This window comes from Rissa tridactyla, chromosome 3 (assembly GCF_028500815.1).
Source record: "Rissa tridactyla isolate bRisTri1 chromosome 3, bRisTri1.patW.cur.20221130, whole genome shotgun sequence".
In the NCBI taxonomy this organism is placed as follows: domain Eukaryota; kingdom Metazoa; phylum Chordata; class Aves; order Charadriiformes; family Laridae; genus Rissa; species Rissa tridactyla.
The window spans coordinates 101,322,532-101,344,719 of NC_071468.1; the positions used below are offsets into that span (position 1 = coordinate 101,322,532).

The 22,188-nt window shown below is 43.6% G+C and overlaps 1 protein-coding gene and 1 long non-coding RNA gene across 2 annotated transcripts in view; one reads left to right on the forward strand and one right to left on the reverse strand.

The window, feature by feature from the left end:
• Positions 1-29: 29 nt before the first annotated feature.
• Positions 30-11,087, reverse strand: TMEM14A (transmembrane protein 14A). Its single transcript, XM_054193984.1, has 5 exons — positions 11,057-11,087; positions 9,741-9,826; positions 7,896-7,997; positions 2,743-2,830; positions 30-1,847 (listed from the first exon to the last, which is right to left on the reverse strand). The coding sequence occupies exons 2-5, from the start codon at positions 9,814-9,816 to the stop codon at positions 1,808-1,810; spliced, it is 306 nt and encodes a 101-aa protein (XP_054049959.1). The 5' UTR covers positions 9,817-9,826; positions 11,057-11,087; the 3' UTR covers positions 30-1,807.
• The window catches only part of LOC128906578 (uncharacterized), a 36,164-nt gene continuing 23,744 nt past the window's right edge, over positions 9,769-22,188 (forward strand). The window contains exons 1-3 of the long non-coding RNA XR_008465222.1: positions 9,769-9,877; positions 12,763-12,877; positions 21,791-21,970. This is a non-coding gene — a long non-coding RNA (uncharacterized LOC128906578). The remainder of the gene's footprint in view (positions 9,878-12,762; positions 12,878-21,790; positions 21,971-22,188) is intronic.

Sequence of the window (22,188 nt, forward strand, 5' to 3'; positions counted from 1 at the left end):
AGTTTGCCATGCCTACCGTAGTACTCAAGTTTCATGGAGCTACACCTCTGTTCCAAAAGTGCTATGATTGCTGAACCATCGCAAAGCCTGGCACAGGACACCACCTTTGCATGTTGTGAGTTCTCAGTCCCATAGGTATGTGTTGGACTTGATGAGAATGCTGCTTGTTTGGGCTGCTCAGGAACATCAGCAAAAGCTCCCAGATTGCAGTTGGGCTTGGAAGCTCCCTTCCCCCAAGGGGGAATTCAGAGAATGCACAGAAGGCTCAACTCTGGACATGCTCAAAAACGTACAATCTTACTGCATTTAGGATCTGGGGTAGCAGCAACTGCAGGATGGCTTCTGCATTTCAGCTCTGGGTTGCCTGAACTTTTCATCGGAGCTTAATCTAAGGCAGGATTCAGCTTGCCTACAGTACAGCTAGCCACATTGGCATGGGTCACCAAAGCCTATTATGGTCCATGGCAGTTCAATTCTACTGGGGTGCTGTGAAGTTCTACTTCAGGATGAAATGAACCACATCTTCTGTGTCCAGCTGTCATCCCAATCTGAAATCCGTAACATACCAGCTCAATTGCCTGGAAACCCGGCAAGACCTGGAGATAGCTGACATTAACATTTGTTAACAAAAGATTCCGGAGCTGGAGGCTGTGGTTTGGGGTTGTTGGTGGGGGGGGGGTTGCCTTTTTTTTTTTTTTTTTGTGTGCCAGTTGTGCCTTAGACATCTGAGCTGCTCGCAACACCTTGTCACCACCTAAGCCCCTGCCAAGAATAATAAGCTTGGTATTCCACTGATGGATTTGTGCAGCACTGAGATCTGATACATGATAGCCTTTATAAGCAAGCTCTGTATGAAAAAAAATAATGAAAAGAAGCAAAATTTCTTTTTGTCTTCAATAGTGCACTCCCCCATATTCTGTTTCCTAATGATTTGGTTGCACATTCCTGTGCACCAGAAGATAGTCTTACCCAAGCTTTCAGACCCAGGGACTACTCAATTATTTTCAATGCAAACCAAAGCAACTTCAGTCCCCGAACAGTTTATGTCTGAATGCTCTCCTTTGCTTATGGTCAAGCAAGATAACCCATATAAGACCAAAACAGCAAACCTGGTAAAGAGTACTGAAGTACTGAACACGAAGTTACATGTTTTAAACCAGTGCCAAGTACAAAGCAGATCATCACACCATTGACAAAATGGCTCACTGGTCTGCATAAAAAACTGAGAAGCTTTGAATATTTTATGTTTTATTTTAACACTGATAATGGTTTTTACATTTAGAACCAATGCAACAACATGCGTGTATCTGAAAGAAAGGTGGGTTTTCTAGTGCAATATAGTACAGGCCCACGCCTTTATTAATTAGTAAGCAACAATACGATTAGAATTGATTATTTAATCTCAGAAGCTACAAAATTATGGTTCAATACAATGTACCTTTTTAGCATAAACATGTATTATATATATTATTCTTTCAGAGATACAGTGCAAGACTAACTCAATTTCTTGGGGCGCTCAGCACCCCTGAAAGAGATCAAACTTAGGGAAAAAGATCCCTTGAATTAACAAACTGCTTAAACGGAAGTAGATCAAAATATATCCTCAACAAAACATTTAAGTTTTTTAAAAAAGCTTGCAAAATATCAGCAAATGTCAATAATCAAATTACAGGTACAGATCTTTTACAGAAAAGATAAATCCAACGTAGAGACTTGTGTTCAAACTTGTCTTTCAAGTATAGAGAGCTTGCCTGTTTGTTCAGTGAGTGCAGCAGTCATACTTCAGTTCTGAAGTTGCTAAATTCTCCTACAGCAGCATAAAAACAAGCCTCAAAATCATCAAAAGGCTGCCAAAAAAAGAACAAGAAACATAAATACGGTTGTACATGAACAAAGACAGTGAAAGTCATCATTATGTAACAACACATTCATAAATACCTGACGCTAGAGCCTCTAGTAAGCAATCCTTCAAAATGTCTACATCTACAGCCTCGGTGTCTGCTGAAACACAGAGCCCACCTACGCTTGAAATGCGATCCACAAGGGAAAATACCACTTTCCAGTTTAAGTTCTGATTCTGAAATTTTGCATCTTGACAATTTACATCTGATTTTTTCCTCCCTGTATGTAACTGGAGTAAAAGAGTTGATGGTGTCGTATTAAAACTGGTAACAATGAAGCAACAGTTATTATTCCTTCAGAAGACAGAGCTTCTGACTTACAGTTGAAAAATGTTTTGAGTTTCGGACTCACTGGGAAAAAAAAGTTTTTAATTAGTCCATAATTTAATTTCAAAATAATAAGTACAGAAAATTATGTTTATCAGAATGCCAAAATAAACAGCAGCAATAAAGCAGTCAGAATGGTTAGAAACATCATAATTTGCAGTAATACTGACCAAAGTTCTTCAGTCAGGTCAAAAATGTCCTAGTTTTCAAAGGTGCTGAGCTTACAGAATCATAGAATGATCTGGGTTGGAAGGGATCTTGAAGATCATCTAGTTCCAACCCCCTGCCCTTGGCAGGGACACCTCCCACTGGACCAGGCTGCTCAAAGCCCCATCCAGCCTGGCCTTGAACACTTCCAGGGATGGGGCATCCACAGCTTCCCTGGGCAACCTGTTCCAGTGTCTCACCACCCTCACCACCTGTTCCACTGATCCTGGCTTGAATCAGATGTCAAATGGCAACTATTTGAAAAATCAGTGAAATCTTTACATTAAGATCCTGAATATATGTTTACCTCAGGCATGCTACTAGTCCGGCTGGCATTAATTTCTTGGACCTCTTGAACCTCATTCCCATTATAATGGTCAAAAGAAAAGCTGAAACTGTAAAAGACAATTCAATATATTTATGTTCTCCCAGTGGACCATTCAGGAACATGGAGAGTTTTCAAAGGTCGTGGCTGTGTTTTGCTATGAACTGCAATTTAATAAAACATTAGATCAGAGATAGGTTCTATAAAAACATTCTTGCTTTTTCAAAATACACTGCTATGATTTCTTTCAGCTACAAATAAGGTTTCCAGGTGCAGCAGAATGCTAAATCCTATTCCACGGACACTAAGTAAGTTTGTCAGACAGTGAATTCTACTCCCCCATACCTACATTCACAGGGATACAAATAAAGGAGGAAGAATCATAGAATGTGTTGGGTTGGAAGGGGTCTTTAAAGGCCACCTAGTCCAACACCCCTGCAGTAAGCAGGGACATCTTCAACTAGATCAGACTGAATCTTCGTCATAAGAGTAACGTGCATGCTGAATTACAGGAATAGTGTCTCATAAATCCCACCACCCTAGACCATTGCAGCTGTTTTCTAACTATTAAAGGAGCTAGAACATCCAACTTTATCTGTTTTCTTTTTTTTAGAATGCTAGCTTTTTATTTGCTGAGCCTTAAAAAACAGATTGGAAGTTTTGCCACTTGCTTTTGCTACAGAACATGGCTGTCAACGTCTCCTTCATCATGAGCACAAGTTCCTTTGTTTCATTTTGCGTCGACCTTGTCTGTGATAAGAGGTGGGCAGCCCAAGAGGGCAACAAATGCAAGTGCAAGCAGCAGAGAACAAACATCACGAAAGGAACTGCATCTTCTTCATGGAGCAGTTTTACTTAAAAGTGGAGGTGGCAATGAACTGATAAGGCACAGGGATTTCATACTGAACTATGGCTGCAGAGCGGTACATAAATGAGATTAATGAGAATATATAAAACTCTGCAAAGATAGCTAGCTTCGTTAAAGAACTGTCACCTGAAATGCTTCCTAGAAGTGGGCAGAGAAGCAAGACTTCTCATGGGCAGCAGGGCTTTAATACTCTTGCAGCCAAATTAATGGCAGTTACACAAATCTCTTCCCTTTTTTATGGGGCAGTTAAACCATCTGGCTAACTCTCTTCAAACTCCATGGTCTACTCCTGTGGACAGTCCTGTGCTCACAGGTGTCAAGAATTCATTTTAAACTCACTCCAGCATTATAAAACAAGCTCTGACAGCTACAAGCATCTTATGAAACTCTACCAGCTATGCATGTGCACTCATTAAAGATACCCTGCAAAAAACCCTCTTACGCTCCATTATCCATTGCTCTTATTTTCTGGTCCCATAGCCTTGATCCTCTCAGGAATGCCTGAAGAGTGGACTATTACACAGTATGCATCTTGCCCTGAGTGTATTTACAATTAATTACAAGCTACTAAGCGTGTTCACTCTGTGATGTTCTTTTTTTTTTCCCAGTTACTAGTATCTGGCTTTTCACATGTGCCAGTGAGTTTTTAAGACATTCAACTTTTAGACCTGATTTTCAAAATTTCACTATTTCACCTTAAATCCATCAAAGCAATTAATTAAATCAAGCTAAAATCAATTCGGTAAATCAGATTCAGATCAGAAATTCAATAAACCAGGTGCATCAACTTGTACTCTGAATAGCACTAGCTGTTGCATATTGAAGTCTGAGTTTCCACACCTACTCCAAACACATAAAATTGCATTAAAGTATTCAAGAAAGCTCAGAGTTAATTTCAGGGTGAGTGGGCAAAATACCTGGAATAATAATGTACAAAACAACTAAGGAAATTTGCCTGGGGTATCTGTATGCTACGTACTCCTTGTATGTAGTTACAAGAACCGCACTATCAAGGTCTTATACTAAAACATTACCTTACATTATTGTAGGAGACTCTTGCATAGGTAATAAATACTGGTTTAATTAATAAATTCTGGTTTGGAATTTTTTTTTTTAATTTAATTTCCTAACCTTTTAAAAGTTTGTGTACTTGCTTCATTTTACATTCCAATTTACTCTACCGGTTTCTAAACTAAGAGTGGTAACTTTCTTCCATGCACTGATTTCTTTCTTTCATTTGTGCTCTAGTTGCTTTTGGCACTTTGGGCAGGTTAGGCATAAGTGAAAACATTCTGATTTTCTACAAAAACAATACACATTTATTACGAAAAGCCCTTAGTATTCTGAAAGTAGCAGATACAGTAGGCACCAAAGGTTTTTAAGGTGTGGACCTGTAGATGTTTCTGAGTGTGTCTAATTCTCTCTTCCTCTGAAGTTTTCCTACTGAGTTCTTTACTCATTTGAGGCATCTATGTATGCAGAAGCCGGAAGACACCCTCTTCCAGACTGAGATACATCAGCCTGTGAGAAATTAAAACCAGCCTGAATGGTTGGCACTGGCAGAGTACTTTGTATGAACACTTCCTAACTCACTTCAGGCAAAAATTGTCTGTTCATATCACCTTCTTGGTTTCATTCAGCATTAAGTGGATCTCGAAGAGGCCACCCATTCATAGCCAAGGTTAAATATATGCTTAGGTTTTAAGCAATCAGAACATCACTTTGTAAGCATTCTGAATTAAGACTGCTTTAAAAAGTCTTTGTTCTTTTTACTCTACATAGTAAGAACTCTCTAAGGCAGGTGTAGTGTATCTCATCTGTATTGCTATAATTTCTATTAAATTAATAATACATATTGCTCCAGCTGAAAGTCCTCACATGCCTACAGGTACATGGAATGCACAACACTGACAATATTTTAGTATATCTGACATCAACACGCAGATTAGTGGAAATTTTATATTAGTCCTTCCAAAACTAGCAAATTAGGAAACAGGCAACATGTACTTAGTTTTAATTAGTCTTCTCTTTCACAAATTCTGTATCCAAATTAGTGATCACAAAAGTACAATACTAGATGCTACTTAAAAGCACGTCACACAGAATAATTACAAATTTACACATACTTAAGGCTGTGCCTTCATTCCAAAAAAAGGGTGGTTTTTTTTTTTTTTAACAGTGGGATAACTTAATCCAAGCCAAGATCATGGTGGCAAAACTGGAATATCCAATTTCAAGCCATCTAGGAGCAGATAACATATGCCACTACCACCTTTACTAAAGACCACGGTGCAAATACACTTTGCTAACAATGCTATTCAACATCTTTTTGAAATGGAAGTTTTTACAACTGTCGCTGGTGTAAAGCACAAAGCCAGCATGAACACTGTACCATAAATTCTAACTAAATTCCAAAAAAGCAAGGGTGTGCTCACACAATCTGGATTAAATGTATTTTAAATGCATTTTGGCATGTGCAAGTACAGCCATCTTTGCTAAAACCATGAGGGAGGCATGCTCCAAATAGATCTTAACCGCAAAACAGTTGTATGAGGTTAACAATGTCCCCCTTAGAGGCTGTAGTTCCTTGCCTCCATGAGGATTTAATGGCAAACTAGCTAACATGACAATTATTCACGGAATCACGGAATCTTCAGAGTTGGAAGGGACCTCTAGAGATCATCTAGTCCAACTCCCCTGCTAGAGCAGGGTTGCCTAAAGCACATCCCTCAGGGCTGCATCCAGGCGGGTCTTGAAAATCTCCAGAGAAGGGGACTCCACAACCTCCCTGGGCAGCCTGTTCCAGTGCTCTGTCACCCTCACCGTGAAGAAGTTTTTCCGTGTATTTGAACGGAACTTCCTATGTTCTAGCTTGTGCCCATTGCCCCTTGTCCTGTCGCTGGGAACCATTGAAAAGAGCCTGGCTCCGTGCTCCTTAAGCCCACCCTTTAGATACTTGTAAACATTAATCAGGTCCCCCCTCAACCTTCTCTTCTCCAGGCTAAAGAGTCCCAGCTCTTTCAGCCTTTCCTCATAAGGGAGGTGCTCCAGTCCCATAATCATCTTGGTTGCCCTACGCTGGACTCGCTCCAGTAGTTTCCTGTCCCTCTTGAACTGGGGAGCCCAAAACTGGACACAGTACTCCAGTTGTGGCCTCACCAGTGCAGAGTAGAGGGGGAGAATGACCTCCTTCGACCTACTGGCCACAGTCTTCCCTATGCAGCCCAGGATGCCATTGGCCTTCTTGGCGACAAGGGCACACTGCTGGCTCATGGATAATTTGCTGTCTACCAGGACCCCCAGGTCCTTCTCCTCAGAGCTGCTTCCCAGCATGTCCGCCCCTAACATATACTGGTGTTTGGCATAGGTTCTTCTCTGCCCAGCTCTCCAGCCTGTCCAGGTCACGCTGGATGGCAGCACGGCCCTCTGGAGTGTCGGCCACCCCTCCCAGCTTGGTATCATCAGCAAACTTGCTGAGGATACACTCTGTCCCCTCATCTAGGTCATTAATGAATATATTGAACAAAATTGGTCCAAGTATTGACCCCTGAGGGACACCACTCGTTACAGGCCTCCAACTGGACTCTGTGCCGCTGATCACAACCCTCTGGGTTCTGTCACTCAGCCAGCTCTCATTCCACCTCACTGTCACCTCGTCTAGCCCATACTTCCTCAGCTTCCTAATGAGGATGTTATGGGAGACAGTGTCAAAAGCCTTGCTAAGGTCAAGGTAGATGACATCTACGGCTCTCCCCTCATCCAGCCAACCCGTTATTGCATTGTTTGTATCCTGTCTTCCTTAGCAGCAAAGGAAAAACACTAAGTCAAACTATTTGTTTCATTGGGAGCTGAGGATACATTCCATTATGCAGGACTGGATCCCACATCTTCCTTACTTCTCAAATTACATTCTAATCTGTAGCTCTAATGAGTTTATTCCAGTACTCTCCCATGTTTCTCAACTGGATTTCACAATATTTGCAGTGTTATGCAACCAGCTAATAAAAGGAGGTGCTGGCAGGTGGTGACACAGACCCGCTGGCTGTGTGTGTGAACGAGCTGCCTTAGCTTCCAAACAGTTCCATGTACAAGCTCCTGAACTTTGCAAGCTAAACTGAAATGTCTGACTCTATTTAAAAAATAACATTTAAACCAAAGCAATGTTCAAAAGTTAACATAAGAGAGACTTCTATATGCAATTCAGGAAACTGCTAGTTTTTATTGTTGTTTTTTGAGTTTTTTTTGTTTACTGTAGTAAAACACTTACACAATGATATCTTCACATTTCTTGGATCACGTGTTACGCAGTAAGCTCCATAACCAGACACAGATCCAAAGGTGAGACCAGCAGCTAAAGAGATTTTACTACCTGCAAGAAACCATTCAAGCGTTACTTCTCAATACAATGTCTTTAAGCTCAATCTTTACAGAGTAGTTCTCTCTACAACCAAATATTTTAAAAATAGAACTGATTTTGCCACAGCGCAGCTAGCTCACTCAGCGTGAATACAGGTGGTGTTTCTGTAACTGGGTCATTCTCTGGCATGGCATTAGGGGGAAAATTGACTAAATTAGAGGGAGATGATGAGGATCTAGTTATACTTGCAGTTTGGGAAAAATAATCTTTGAAGCACAAACCTAAATTTGGCTATTTTCTCTACCATATATGCCTTTAGAAGCAGTTTTGTAATTTCTCTGGACTATCTGCTGATTTTAACTGTATCTTACAGCACGTGGGAGTCTCCAAAAAATCTTAGAAGTGTGTCAATATAAAAAGGTTAAATTGAATAATACATGTAATCACAAACCTTTCAGTCTGACACCAATCCTGGACAAAAGAACAGTACCACAAACATCACATTTAATTAATAAAGAATTAAAAAAAAAAAAGAGTTAAAACAATTAGATAGCAATGAAGATTAAAATATGGTTTTTAAAAGTACCTCAACATCTTCCTTCAGTGCTATCAGAAAACTGGTTCATAAAGCCCAGAGTTTCAGTAATACACCTAGGTTTCTGAATAGGCATTTGACTCGGTACAATATGATAAAAGTGTAGAATCAGCACAGCAGGCATTATTCGGATTGAGCTGATCCCAAAATGTTTATAAATGAAGAATCCTGATCCCCAGATGTCATTCAGCTCACAGTCCTGTTATATTGAGTGTTTTTAATAAAGAATTTGCAAGAAAACAGAAATCATTACCAATAAAAAAAATAATCTAGATTTGCCACGAAGACTGACCAACTATTAAAGAGTGAGAACAAGCGATCGTGAGTCAGTGAGTGCAGCTCGGTACAAACCAAAAAAAATAGAGCAAGTATTTCAGAAAGTCAGACATAAAGCCAGATGTCTAAGAGCAAAGCATGCACACCCTGTGCAGGGGAACAGTGACCCTGAATCACAAGCATAGGGATGGAATGGCCACGGCGCAGACTGACGAGCTGCTGGGATGAGCGCTTTGTGGGAGAGCTGAGGGGGACCAGGCTAGAGATCCTGCCTGTCCCCGGTACCACTGCGACCTCTGCCGGGATGCTGTGCTGGGCTTGGGCAGGGCGCTGCTGGCTAGGAAGGACTGCAAAAATGACTGAAATAAGGAAAATGCACTTTATAGCACATGATAACCTAAAACCTGCGTATCTTACAGTTAATATCTAACAGATAATTAACCACAAGATCAGAATACCCAAGTAATAGGTTTTCTTTCCAGCGTGCATCTGGAAATCTCAAAACCAAGCCAGGATGCCTCCGCTGAAAATAAACTTTAATCAAAGATCATCTACTGTACTCAACGCAGGAATGATTAAAGGAAATGAGAAGGCCCAAAATACACTGAAGGTCAAAAATAACATAACAGCCCCTTTTTGCCCTGAAAACAAACTCATCAGTTAAATTAACAGAAAAAAGTGAACACTTAAATGCTTAAGTTGACCCAAGTAAATCTCATGAGACTCAGCTCATTCATAGCAGTTCAGGACGGATTTAAGATGCAGTCATGTTCATTATGGCAGAGTTTTCATGTCTTGCATAATTTTTTTTTTTTTTTTTTCAAAGTGTAGTGAAGAAGAAACACAAACGCTTAATTTCCAAATCCTGCTGTCCCAGTACTTACCTTTATGAGTGTATCCTACCACACCTCCAACAGCCAGCAATGCAGCATATGCAAAACCAATCCAGTCAATAGCCATGGTCCCAACTCTGGAGAAGAAAACACATTGCAACTGAAAACAAACAAGTTCCTTCCTCCTGGTAAGAAGTAAAAATCATTACTTAAAGTGTTCTAAATAACACTACACTCTCCTAAGTTGTGTTTGACTACTGTGTAACATTCGAAAGGCTGAGGTATGCCTACTAGCTATTTTACGATCTTTTCTCTAACTGCTGCTTTTCCTTACACCTCAGTATCGAGGTATACCATATTTACTTTTAGGGAAATTGGTGGTTTTTTGGATGTACGTGGCATGCATTTTTCCCAATCAAACGCAAGCAAAAAGCTTGCCACTGCCCAAAGCTGCCACTGCCCAGGTGTGTTGCACTTGTGCCACATGGCTGATCTGGGCATACGCTACGGACACACACAGGTCTTGTGAGCACACAGCTTAGTGCCCTTTCAGCCAGGCCGTACTTGGTGGACTTCCAGCGGAATGCCACAGGCCCTGCAACACCAGGCAAAAATAGCAATTTTCAGAGTCTACCCAAAGTTTTCAGACAGAAACCTAGGCTGTTTACAGGAAGCTATATACACAGGCGCTTTATCCTATCTCTGCCTATGCCCCTTTCGTTTCACCTTTAGGTTTTGATGCATTGTCCAAAGTTAGGCTCCTGTCCTCTAAAAAGCATTTAATTTGCTGTTGTAATGCCGATCCTGGCTGTGCTCTGTAACGGCAGCAGTGCTGCTGGCCTGCAACCCCACAGCGTACGGCCTGTAACCCCAGCCATTGGGGTACACCTTTCCCCTCCTTCTCCCAAATTAAGTACATGCTTAACTAAGCATACATTTCTTTTTTACCTGAGCAGGTGCTTTCTGGGTCACAGTGTTAAGGGGGGTGGCAGGAAGGACCACACACTGCACTATTTCACGTCAGGCCTTTAATATTAAAAGGAGCAACTCACACCCGAGCTGTAATTCCCTCAGGAAGGCAGCTGGTTTTAGAAGGCCACGGCACCCCCAAAACCGAGGTCTGCAGAGGAAGGGGCCAGGCCCAAAGCCCGGCCTTTCACCCACCCGGCCAAGGCCGGGCGCTGCCGGCCATTCTCCCTCGGCCGGGGACTTCCCCCGCCGCCCCCCTCAGCCTCTCGCCAGGCTCCCCCCGCCTCCGCTCCGCCCAGCCCAGCCCGGAGCTCGCTTCCCCCAGAGAAGGCAAGCGACCGCCGAGGGGAGCCCCACTGCCCCTCCATCACCCCCGCCGCGGCTCAGCCCAGCCGTACCTCGCTCCCGCCGCGCCGCGCCCGCCCGGCCGCCCTCCGACCTCCCCCGGCCCCGCCTCCCGCCCCCGCCGGGCACCGTCAGGCGTCGCGGGGCCTTGGAGCTGCTGGCGGCCGCCTCGCTGCTGCCTCGGTGGAGAGGAAGGAGGGCGTTTGCCGCCATCATGGCGGGGCCCAGCTGCTTGCAGAGCTCCTATGAGAGCGGAGGCAGTGGAGTTTTGTGGCCCTTGGCAGAGGCGGGGGTCGGGGAGACAGGCCCGGGGCAGCGGGGGGCTTTGCACCCTGTTTGTCGGGGCCCCTTAGCTGCAGGGCCCAGCTCCCGGGTTGGCATCTCCTCCTGCCCTCAGGTGCCGGGGCTCCATAGGCAGCAGAGAGATCCATGGCTTTTTTTAGCCTTTTAGGCTTAAAACACCTTGCCTTGCCATGTTGGGGGTGGAAGAACCCCTGAATTAGAGTCAGTCATGTCTGCAGAGCCGTGTCCCCAAAGGGTGCGTATGCGTGGAGACCTGGCCAAGGCCTGTGCCACCCCAGTGTCCCTGGGCGCCATCGCCGTGCAGGGCTCCCCTCTGCCCGCAGCCCCTCACATGGCGTGGTTCCTCTTGCCTCCTGCTCACCCCCATCTTTGCCACTTGGAGGGCTGCTTGCGTGAAGTCAGGTGAGCAGACGCACAGACCAAAGGCTAATATTACCTGTTTGTCAGGGGAAACCAACCCACGCAAGTCCCAAGACTCAGATACAACACACATAGCTAATTTATGAACCTGCTTGACATGGTTATTTTAACGCAGTGACTTCTCATGTGCTAGCCATGTTTGCTGCAGCTAATCTGCCACAAGCTATTTTTATCTGTATTTTGTCACCCTCCATAGTATTTAATCATAGAATGGTTTGGATTGGAAGGGACCTTAAAAATCTAGTTCCAACCCCTCCTCTGCCCTGGGCAGGGACACCTCCCATTAGACCAGGCTGCTCAAAGCCCCATCCAGCCTGGCCTTGAACACTTCCAGGGATGGGGCATCCACAGCTTCCCTGTGCAACCTCTTCCAGTGCCTCACCACCCTCACAGTAAAGAATTTCTTCCTGATATCTAATCTAAATCTTCCCTCTTTCAGTTTAAAACCCTTCGTCCTATGGCTCCACTCCCTGGTAAAGAGTCCCTCCCCATCTTTCCTGTAGGCCCCCTTTAGGTACTGGAAGGCTGCTGTAAGGTCTCCCTGGAGCCTTCTCCAGGCTGAACAACCCCAACTCTCTCAGCCTGTCCTCACAGGAGAGGTGCTCCAGCCCTCTGATCGTCTTTATGGCCCTCCTTTGGACCCGCTCCAACAGGTCCATGTCCTTCCTGTGCTTTCTTTAGCTTTCTGTCAAGTGAGGTGTTCTTGACCAGCGCAGGATGTGTCCTTCAGCAGTAATCAAGGGGTGCCCGCCTGTGACATTCCCCACGCTTCCATTGTTCCCACGTACAGGCTGAGCATAAACGTGGCCACAACAGGGAGAGACGCACAATGCTGTGTGATGGGACTTGGATACCTGCCTTCATCAGGGGTCACTTGAAAATCCCTGCCAAAATCTTGTGTTTCCTTTAGATTTCTTTGCTTAAAGGTGTGGGAGTTTTCCGCTCCAACGAGCTTGCTGGAAAGCGAATCAGTATTCTCATTAGGGTTAACGTATTTAATTTCCACTCCTAATGTTCCATTTGTTTTTTCTGTTAGCCTTAACTGCTGTGACACCAACCCACTCTGTGTGAGCTGTCCAAGTCCGTCTGCTCGGTGGAAAACAGAACCGCTCTCCTTATCTCACCAGTGTCTGTGGGAAGGAAGACTGAAGGTACAGCAACTTTGGAAAACAAACATAGGACACTTGAGGGCAGGACGGCTCCAAAATGCAAACCAAAAGCAGATTCATAAACTGAAATCCCGAAATCTTGGATTTCTTTATGAAATATTCTGAGACTTGTTGCTCTTTAAAAGCACAGTAAAATAAACAATGGACTAAATGGAACAAAACCATGCGATTCTATTTGAGAGGGCTCCAAAGTGGAACAAATACAGTGTCTTTTGGCACCTCTAGGATAATGACCAGTTGTGGTTACTGATTGAACGATACTCCTCACTAAAGTAGACTGGATAACCCTGAAATCTGGGTTAAATTTGAATTAGCATAATTATATGCTGTTTGTTATGTTCCCTTCCATTTTCAATTACAAAGAAGTATTTGGTATTGTTTTGCCTAAGATGGTACTTAAACTATTTTCTGATGTGAAACAGTTGCTGTAGCACAGGTAGTCTTCTGTGGGAGGTTTTTAATGGGAGGACATTTCATTAAATTAGTTTGTTGGTAGCATGATAAATCGAACCCCTCAGTCCTAGCAGCAAGGTATATCAGAGCTAGCAGCAAAGCTAGTGTTAGCGTTGCTAAGTGCTTTCTATTCTAGTTTGCAGTTGTTCGTAACTGCCAGTTTGAGCTGCAATTTCCCCTGTTGGGTATCTGCTTCCAGCTGTTTTATTTTAGCTTGTTTTCATTGTTTTGTTTTGTATTATGATTTGTTTGCTTAGTTTTTGGAAAGTTCCATTTACAACAATTGAGCCAACTATAAGGATGAATTTAGGGGAGAATACACAGTTTTGTCCATTATAAACATAACCATTCCACTGAACAGCCTCTAGCATCTCTCTGGTTTGGAAAAACAGATTTCAAATTTGGCAAGTAAATTGCTTTAGTTTCAGGGATATATTTTTCCATCTTTATGAAAATGTAACCTGAAGAGAAAAACAGTTAAAAATGCTGAGCTTCTTAAAATTGTACAGCCCAGTCCCTAGAACGTTTTGCTCATGTCGATCATGTGTGACTTTTTTTAGGCCCATCTGCGTTCACATCTGAAAGTACGCACTCTCTCTGTAGAAAATCTGACTTTGTCGCTTGCTTTGCTATAGTGTTCTGTATAAAACAAGAAGGCTTTAAGGGGCTTGGGCTGAAATGCAATGCAGCCCATCTCCCTCCCCTTGAAAATTTTTGTTCAGGCTACCTGTTGTTAGAGAGGGTGCTGGCAGGATGAATCACGTGAAAGACCTGTCTCCTGCTTGTAAGCTGTGTGCGGTTTTTGTTGGTCTTCCTGTATTAACACTAAAGGCTACTCATAGTTGCAAGCTCCAAGTAAGATTTAATGCTGACTTCTATCCCAGAACCTAATGTGATACCAGAAGGAATCTGTAGAATAGAAGAGTGCCTCTGAAATACCAGAGACAGAAGAAAAGGTTCTGAGTGGGAAAAAGCGGGGGGGAAGGAGCATCTAAGCACCTATTTTCCTGGGGGGAAAAGGAGCAGCTAAGCACCTTGAGACAGCTGTAATTCTCGAACATTTTGGTGCAAAACTCTCTTCATCAGGTGGGACTATGAAAAGGGAAGAGGAGTGAAATGTAGTTTTAAAAAAATGCAGATTCAGAGGCTTGAGGTTTAATAATCTGTAGTTAAATAAGGAAGGTCAGTTATGTTCTGCTACAGAAAGGTGACTGTTAGAAATTCTGTAAGCTTTCAAATATATATGTATACACACACGTGTATATAAGCAGTGAGAAGGAAAGTGGCGTTAAAAATAATACAAGGTTGTTTTAAAAGGCTGAGGAGACTGATCTGGAGCCTCAGTGGGCTGCATTTATGCATCATTATCCCCCAGTCCTGAGGTGTCGGTTACTGGAAAATTTGGTATGAAAGCTTAGATCCGTAATCATCCCTGTCAGTTTAATCAAATGGTAAAAAGCAGAGATACTGCTCTTTATAATAACCATGAAGTAATCTGGCACAGCATGTACGTTAATAAACAACCACACAAACTAAGGCCTTTTCTATGAACTAAATATAAATGAGAACATGGACTAAAGCCTGCAAATGAAAAAGGGATGAGTTCTTGCGCAGTGATTTCACAGGAGATGGTGCTCAAATTTAACAGCTCACTGCTGCCAAAAGGGCCCCTTCATTTCCAATTCTGCTTTCCAGTCCCTTATTTTGTGCAGTAATTAGTGGGTTTTACACCTTCTTTCCCAGTCCTCAATGGCTGAGTCAACTCAGTAGCCCAGCAGAAACATAACGGGGCAGAAAAATAAGTAGGTTTTTGCTGAATTAGTTCAGTCAGGCATTTGTATCAGTTAATTCAGTCAGAAAGGTCTAACAAGCATCAGGACACAAACGAGGAGCTGGGACTGCATGTCCAGGTGGGAGACTGCAGAGACCCTCTGCAGGGGTCAGCAAGAAAGAGTGAGATAACCTGAAGCTATGTATTTCCTGACTTTCCAGGGAACTTTGCCTGTGAGAAAGCATTATGGTATGGCACTAAGTGAAATTCTTGGTAAATACAGTGAAATGCAGCTCAGGATTATGGTTCAGTGTATTTCAGGAATCTTCCCAAGTGCTGAGTTCAACAAACTAGTATTTGTGGAAGCTAGCAAACACTGAGATAAGGTACATGCCCACAGAAACCTGCCTGTGGGGCCTTGGAGCTGACAATATACAATTTTGCTGTGAGCTGACAATATCCACAATTTTACTGTGAGGTTTCCAGCAAAATTAGGTTCTAGCTACCTTTAATATTGGAGACGTTAATGGGAACAAACTACAAGAATGTGATTGTGATACGCAGTGATTTGGGAGAGCATATGTAAAGTTGTTTCTGCCCATCAGGCATGATCAAAGGGCTGTAGCGGGTGTAAGGAGTGAATGATTAAACTGCCTTGGGGTTCCGATCAGTGGAGCAATTTAGTTTTCCTAGCTGAGTTCTCAAAAGCTGATAGACTCTGTCTCCCGAAGAAACTGAGGTTTTTCTCTTCAGTATCTCAGGAGTCCTTGGGCTAAATAAATCCAGATTATGGTGGCTAGCTGTGCTCTGCTTCCGATATATCCCAAATTTCCCATCTCTCTTAGTAAGCATGTGAATTTTAAAGCAGTTCAGGAAGTCAGTGTGAAACCCTGAGGGATTTCAGAGACATTTGAAGTGGATTGTTTGTCATTGTGTTATGTTTTCAGCTGATTGAAAACAACTTAGGAAGATGGAAGTTTCCTGAAAGGAAAGGAGAGATTTTGTGTGTGCGCGTGTATATTTTCAGACCCTTTCCCTAATACTTGTGGTCCTGTGATAGACATCAGACCTCTGATACCTCTCACCGCTATGTGCTTGGTACAGAGGCGTCTGTTTTCAGCTGCAAACACTGAGAGACAAGAGTTTCCCAGACAACAGCTCACCAAAGGACAGAGACACAGGATCCTTTGCCCTCTCCAAATTCTAGCAGATACACCGAGGCATGTCTAAAACCTATGTATGCCTCAAGGCAGCTGCCTGGGCTGAAAGATAGTTTGAAGCTAGGAAAGTTTCAGGAGGAAAGTTCATATATGCATGCCCTGTCCTTACTCTTACCTGACATCAGTTCACGCCCACTGTCCTTGCTGTTTCTCTCCTACACGTGGCCATTGACTGACACAGGAGCTTCAGCTGGCTGGACCTTTGGTCAGGTCCAGTATGGACAAGCTTATGGATAGGAGTATCCAAATAGTAAACATTCTTAGGATTATTCTCACACCAAAAAAAGAAAGCAAAGCAAAACGCAACCTCCCTCCCAGAAGGAAGAGGTCTGTGGGATCCTAACTTTTATGGGGTACATGGAGAGTGGCTCAAACTGATTTTGCAATAATCAGTTATTTCAATTGCTGGCTTCCTCATTCTTGATCCCTTCCTTGAACGACCTGCAGCATTCAGTGAACTCTATGCCAAGCCATGATGATAAATTATCAAAAAACTGAAAAAGGGCTTAGCTCACTGTTGACATTTCTGCTCTGAAACTGCAGTCTTGGCAAGCTGATGATCCCTGGGATCCTTGCTGATGTATCAAAGAGAGGAGCGAAAGGCAGAGGGACAGTCCTGTTCAAACCCACACGCCGTACTCTCAGGGGGCAAAGAGAAGGGAGTGAGGCTATCCACAGAATGAGCTTCAATTTGGAGAGAGTGGATATGATCAGGATTTGCAAAATCAAGGCAGTGGGTAGAGTGAATGCAGATCGTTGTTCTCCAAATCCTGCAGTACTAGAACTAGGGGGCACTCATTGAAACTGATAGGAGATTGGTTTAGAAAAGGTAAAAGGGAATACTTTTTTATGTAGCAGATATAGTGAGCTTGCGTAATTTGCTGCCAGCAGAGGTTTTGGAAACAGCTCAGTAGACTGAAAAGCAGACTAAACTATTAAACGGGCTCCAGGTTCATAAAGAGATACTAAAAGGGATGAGTAGGGATGTGGTCTCTAACATCCCTAATACAGTGATCGTGGATGCTGGAGGAGTGCAAGGGAAACCCATAAAGTAGCCCATCTTACGTGTTCTCTTAAAATAGCATCTCTTGTTATTGGAGAAAGGATGCTGGCGTGTATTTGGTTTGTGTGGCAAGGTTTTGGTAGCGGGGGGCTACAGGGGTGGCTTCTGTGAGAAGCTGCTAGAAGCTTCCCCCATGTCCAATAGAACCAATGCCAGCTGGCTCCAAGATGGACCTGCTGCTGGCCAGGGCCGAGCCCATCAGCAATGGTGGTAGCGCCTCTGTGACAACACATTTAAGAAAGGGGGGAAAAAACCAACTGTGCAATTGCAGCCAAAGGAAGGACTGAGAATATGTGAGAGAAACAACTCTGCAGACGCTAAAGTCAGCGAAGAAGGAGGGGAAGGAGGTGCTCCAGGTGCTGGAGCAGAAAGTCCCCTGCGGCCCATGGTGAAGACCACGCAGATTCCCCTGCAGCCCATGGAGGTTAACGTTGGAGCAGATATCCACCTGCAGCCCGTGGAGGACCTGATGCTGGAGCAGGTAGATGCCTGAAGGAGTCTGTGACCCCGTGGTGAGTTTGCCTGGGAGCAGGCTCCAGGCAGGACCTGTGGCCTTGTGGAGAGAGGAGCCCATGCTGCAGCAGGTTTGCTGGCAGGACTTGTGACCCCGTGGGGAACCCATGCTGGAGCAGTCTTTTCCTGAAGGACTGCACCTCATGGAAGGGACCCATGCTGGAGCAGTTTGTGAAGAACTGCAGCCTTGCAGCCTGTGGGAAGGATTCATGTTGGAGAAGTTCATGGAGAGAACTTCTCCGTTGGGAGAGACCCCACGCTGGAGCAGGGGAAGAGCGTGAGGAGTCCTCCTGGGAAGGAAGGAGCGGCAGAGACAACGTGTGATGAACTGACTGCAACCCCCATTTCCCGTCCCCCTGCACCACTCAGGGGGAGGTAGAGAAATCGGGAGTGAAGTTGAGCCTGGCAAGAAGGGACAAGTGGGGGGAAGGTGTTTTAAGATTTGGTTTTATTTCTCATTATCTACTCTGATTTGATTGGTAATAAATTAAATTAATTTTCCCCAAGTTGAGTCTGTTTTGCCCATGATGGTAATTGCTGAATGATCTCTCCCTGTGTTTGTCTTGACCCATGAGCCTTTTATTATATTTTCTCTCCCCGTCCAGTTGAGGAGGGGAGTGACAGAGCGGCTTTGGTGGGCACCCGGTGTCCAGCCAGGGTCAGCCTGCCACGTGGGGATAGCTGGATGTTGGTTTGACCCACCAGGGCATCCTTTGTGTTCTTTTCAGGGTCCTGGTTTTGTGTCCACAGCTATGTGAGGACAAATGTGATGTTGGTAGGGGTCTGTATTTTATTTTTTGAAGGCGATCTCTCAGGGTTCTCTTACCTCAGTGAAACCTGATGTTTAGCTCACTAACACTGTGTTGTACCTTGTTGACAAAACGTGTAGTTTTAGGACAATCCACATAGTATTAGCACTTAGAAATGGGCCTTTAGACTAAACTATAGCCCTCTTGATGCTCCACTTTTCCCCTGGGATCCTTCTGCTCTGTCTGCACTGAACTTGATGAATAATCATGTCCCAGGAAGGATTTTGTAAGCTATCATAGAATTTTCCCCCAGGATATCAGTGTATTTTGGATATAGTATTTGAGAGTCTTCTGCTGGAAAACGTATGGTGCAGCTGAAGGGGAGAGAGTGCCAGATTAGACAGATTACTAGGCATGAATCCCAACTCTTATTTGCATGAGTATTCCTTCTGCCTTTAGATAATCACATTAACATCAGGACTATTGCTTACACAAGTACTACTGAGAAAAAGAGGTGAACAGGCTTGGGCGCTCAAAGCAATGTTTTAGTTCCAGCAGTTTCCCAGTGAGATTCTGACCTTGTTTCCTCTTCAGAGCTCATTAGTGTGGGGATGTTCAGTAAGGAGGACCACCCACTACTCAGGAATGATTACCAACCCATTTTCTAGACCTATCAGAGGTAACATTTTTAACAGTTCAGATGTTGTTTTCCTTCCCCTTCCAAAGCTCATCCCACACTTGGATACACGAGGGTATATTAGACAGTACTATATTTCGTGCTTGGTTGATTATGGAGCCAGATCTTTCGTCTCTGCTGAGGGTTTTTCTGCTGCTCCTCCAGTGCAGACAAGCCAGAAACGTTCCACAACCATGTGGTAAAGGAGCCCCTGGTGGGCTTTAAGACTGGTATTTCGTGGTGGTTGTCATCAGGCAGCGTGGGTTAGGATATGTCTTCTGCCAAGCCAGCCTGGAAGAGCACAGCTCAGTGAGACCTCAGGGATCTCGCCTAATAACAGCAGTGACCTAGTTTGAAAACAGAAAAAAAACCCCTATCTTCATTTTTTTTTGTGGCTGATGATACCCAAAGGAGTATCACTGTGGCTGCAAAGGGAGGATTATAAACATCAGATGATAGGAAGTGTTTACACGTCTACTTTTGTGTGCAATTAATCGAGTTTGGAAAAAATGAGTACTTTTTATTTGTACACCTAAAAGGAGAAGCCAAGTTAAAGCACTTATATAGATTGACCCCAAAAAATTAAAATGTGAGAAAAATAATGCCAACAACACTGCAACTTAAACTCCGGATTTCAAGCCAAACATCTATGAAGGAAGAAGTATTCCATGGAAAAATATCATATTCTTGCCATCTTTCTGACCACAGAGTTACAGTCGTTATGGTAAAGTGATAATTACAGCATTGTGAACACAATGCCACAGACAATGGCCTGTCAGTGTTTTTCCACTATAAACCCTCATGTGAGGTTTGCAATTTTGTAAAATACGATTATCTTTGGCTGGGATATCCAGCTACAATCTCAGTCCAGAAATAGATTTTTTTGTTGTTGTTTCCTTTACCAAGTTGTTCAAAGTTCAGTGTTTGGTACGTCTTAGAGCCTTCCTGATTGATTGCCTGCTTATGCCCTCTCCGTAGTGCGATGGTGTGTGGAGAGTTTGCTGTCGCTGTCAGTGCATCGATGTTGGGCGGTGATGCTATCGCCAAGTCCACACTTTGGATCAAACTGCCTACATTTGTATCGGGGCAGTCTGGGAAAGTCAGGACAGCAGGGTTAGAGCAAATTAGCACTGACTAGCATATCCAGGCATGCACAGCGAAACATGCTTTAGGGAATACTAGAGTATGTTATTACAGCTATGGAAGGAGGGAGAATTGGCCAGGCCAATTTAATGGGTAAAATTGAAAAGATTTGTCTGTCTTACAGAAAAAGGAAATTCTGAGTTGATGTTACACCCCCCCCTGCCCCCCGCAAAATCCCAAACCCTATATAGCGCTAGTGAAACTCTGCAACATACAAAAAACACTTGTACAGTTACAATTTTGATTCTTTTGGGGAGCTTAGCTAAGGCTCTTCTCTGTTGGACTGTGGTAATTGAGATCCGGATCCAGCCCAGTTTGTTATTTTCACAGAAAACTCCAAGGGAAAATATGGTGCAAACAGTGAGTGCTGATCCCCAAATTGAAGCATAAAAGCATGTTTAATTACAAATGCTAACCACGTAACATCTGCGTATAAACTCCTGTGAAATAGGTCTGAAATAACTATATGTGTAATGTTTTACTTAAAAATAATTATTTTGAGACAAATATTGTATGCTTTTAAGGGATCTCACCTGTATTTAGATGTGATTCACTAAACATGAATTTATTCTTTGTATGAATTTATTCAGTGTCAATGCTCTGGAAAAAAACATAAAATCCTTGTGCTACATTGATCTCTGGTTGCTTCAGCAACTTGTTAGACATTGCAGGGAAAAACTGCTGAGTTCTCATAGTTAAAAATAAATACGGATCAAAGCGGTTTATTGCTTTATTGACAGTATGTAATTAACCATCAATCACTGAACTATGCATACAAGATCAGTAATGCAGTAGGTGAACCATACTGGAAATTTCTAAACAGCTTCCTGTAACTAATCCCAAAGCCTTCTTAGTGTCCACATGCACACACACAGCAACTCATGGACACACACACGGACAGACTTGTGTGCACCCCCTCACTCCTGGGCAGTCTGGGTTACAAAAACACCCCCCTTCCCAAAGATTGCAGGCCTCCCTGTTTACACATGCCTTCTGCGGGAGATGTGGCTCCTTCACCTTTATGCAGACCCCTGCAGCTCCCTGCAAGTCGTTGGCTGAACCACACACCCTTGAGAAAGCTGTTTCCCCTCCCAGATCTCTCCTGTTAGAAACTTTTATGCTTCTTTTATATTTATTTTCAGTCTCACTCCTGCTTTGTGTCGCAATTCTCTCTGTAATTCCCCAGTGACTGTTTAATCTGGCTGATGGTCATCTTCTGTAACATGACCAGTTTGGGCAAATGCTGACCAGGTAGTTTGGTGTAATTGATCCACAGACACAATTTGGACACATCTTTATCTTCACAGGTGACATTATCTACGCCATCCCTGCCAGGTCCATAGTGAGGAAGAGCCATCCTTGGGAGGCACGTGGGCCACTGGAGCAGGGCGAGGAAGGGGCACGGCCAAGCAAGTGCCTGCAGCCATGTGGCTGACACTGCTCAAACCAGACTTGTGATGTCCTGGATGCATCCCACATGGTTGAAGGTAATGATAAGTGGGCAAGCAGACCTATTTCTAGACTCTCTTCAGGCTCCAAAATCCAAAAATAAAATTAGCAGTTGCTTTACTAAATGTCTTTTGAACACCTATTATGATTCTCAATAAGGGGATCATAAATGAGACGGAAGCAGCAAATTGGATCCTTGGAAAAACTGTGCAGAGAGGCCATCTGGGCCTGGTGCTTTATGGATGGTGGAGAATTT

Excerpts from the sequence above, each read along its gene's own strand:
- TMEM14A (XM_054193984.1), bottom strand. The coding sequence starts at position 9,816 with ATGGCTATTGACTGGATTGGTTTTGCATATGCTGCATTGCTGGCTGTT. Across the intron at positions 2,831-7,895 it reads AAATGTGAAGATATCATTGT|TTTCAGCTTTTCTTTTGACC; the intron begins GTAAGTGTTTTA and ends TGTCTTTTACAG. Across the intron at positions 1,848-2,742 it reads GGACTAGTAGCATGCCTGAG|CCTTTTGATGATTTTGAGGC; the intron begins GTAAACATATAT and ends TTTTTTTGGCAG.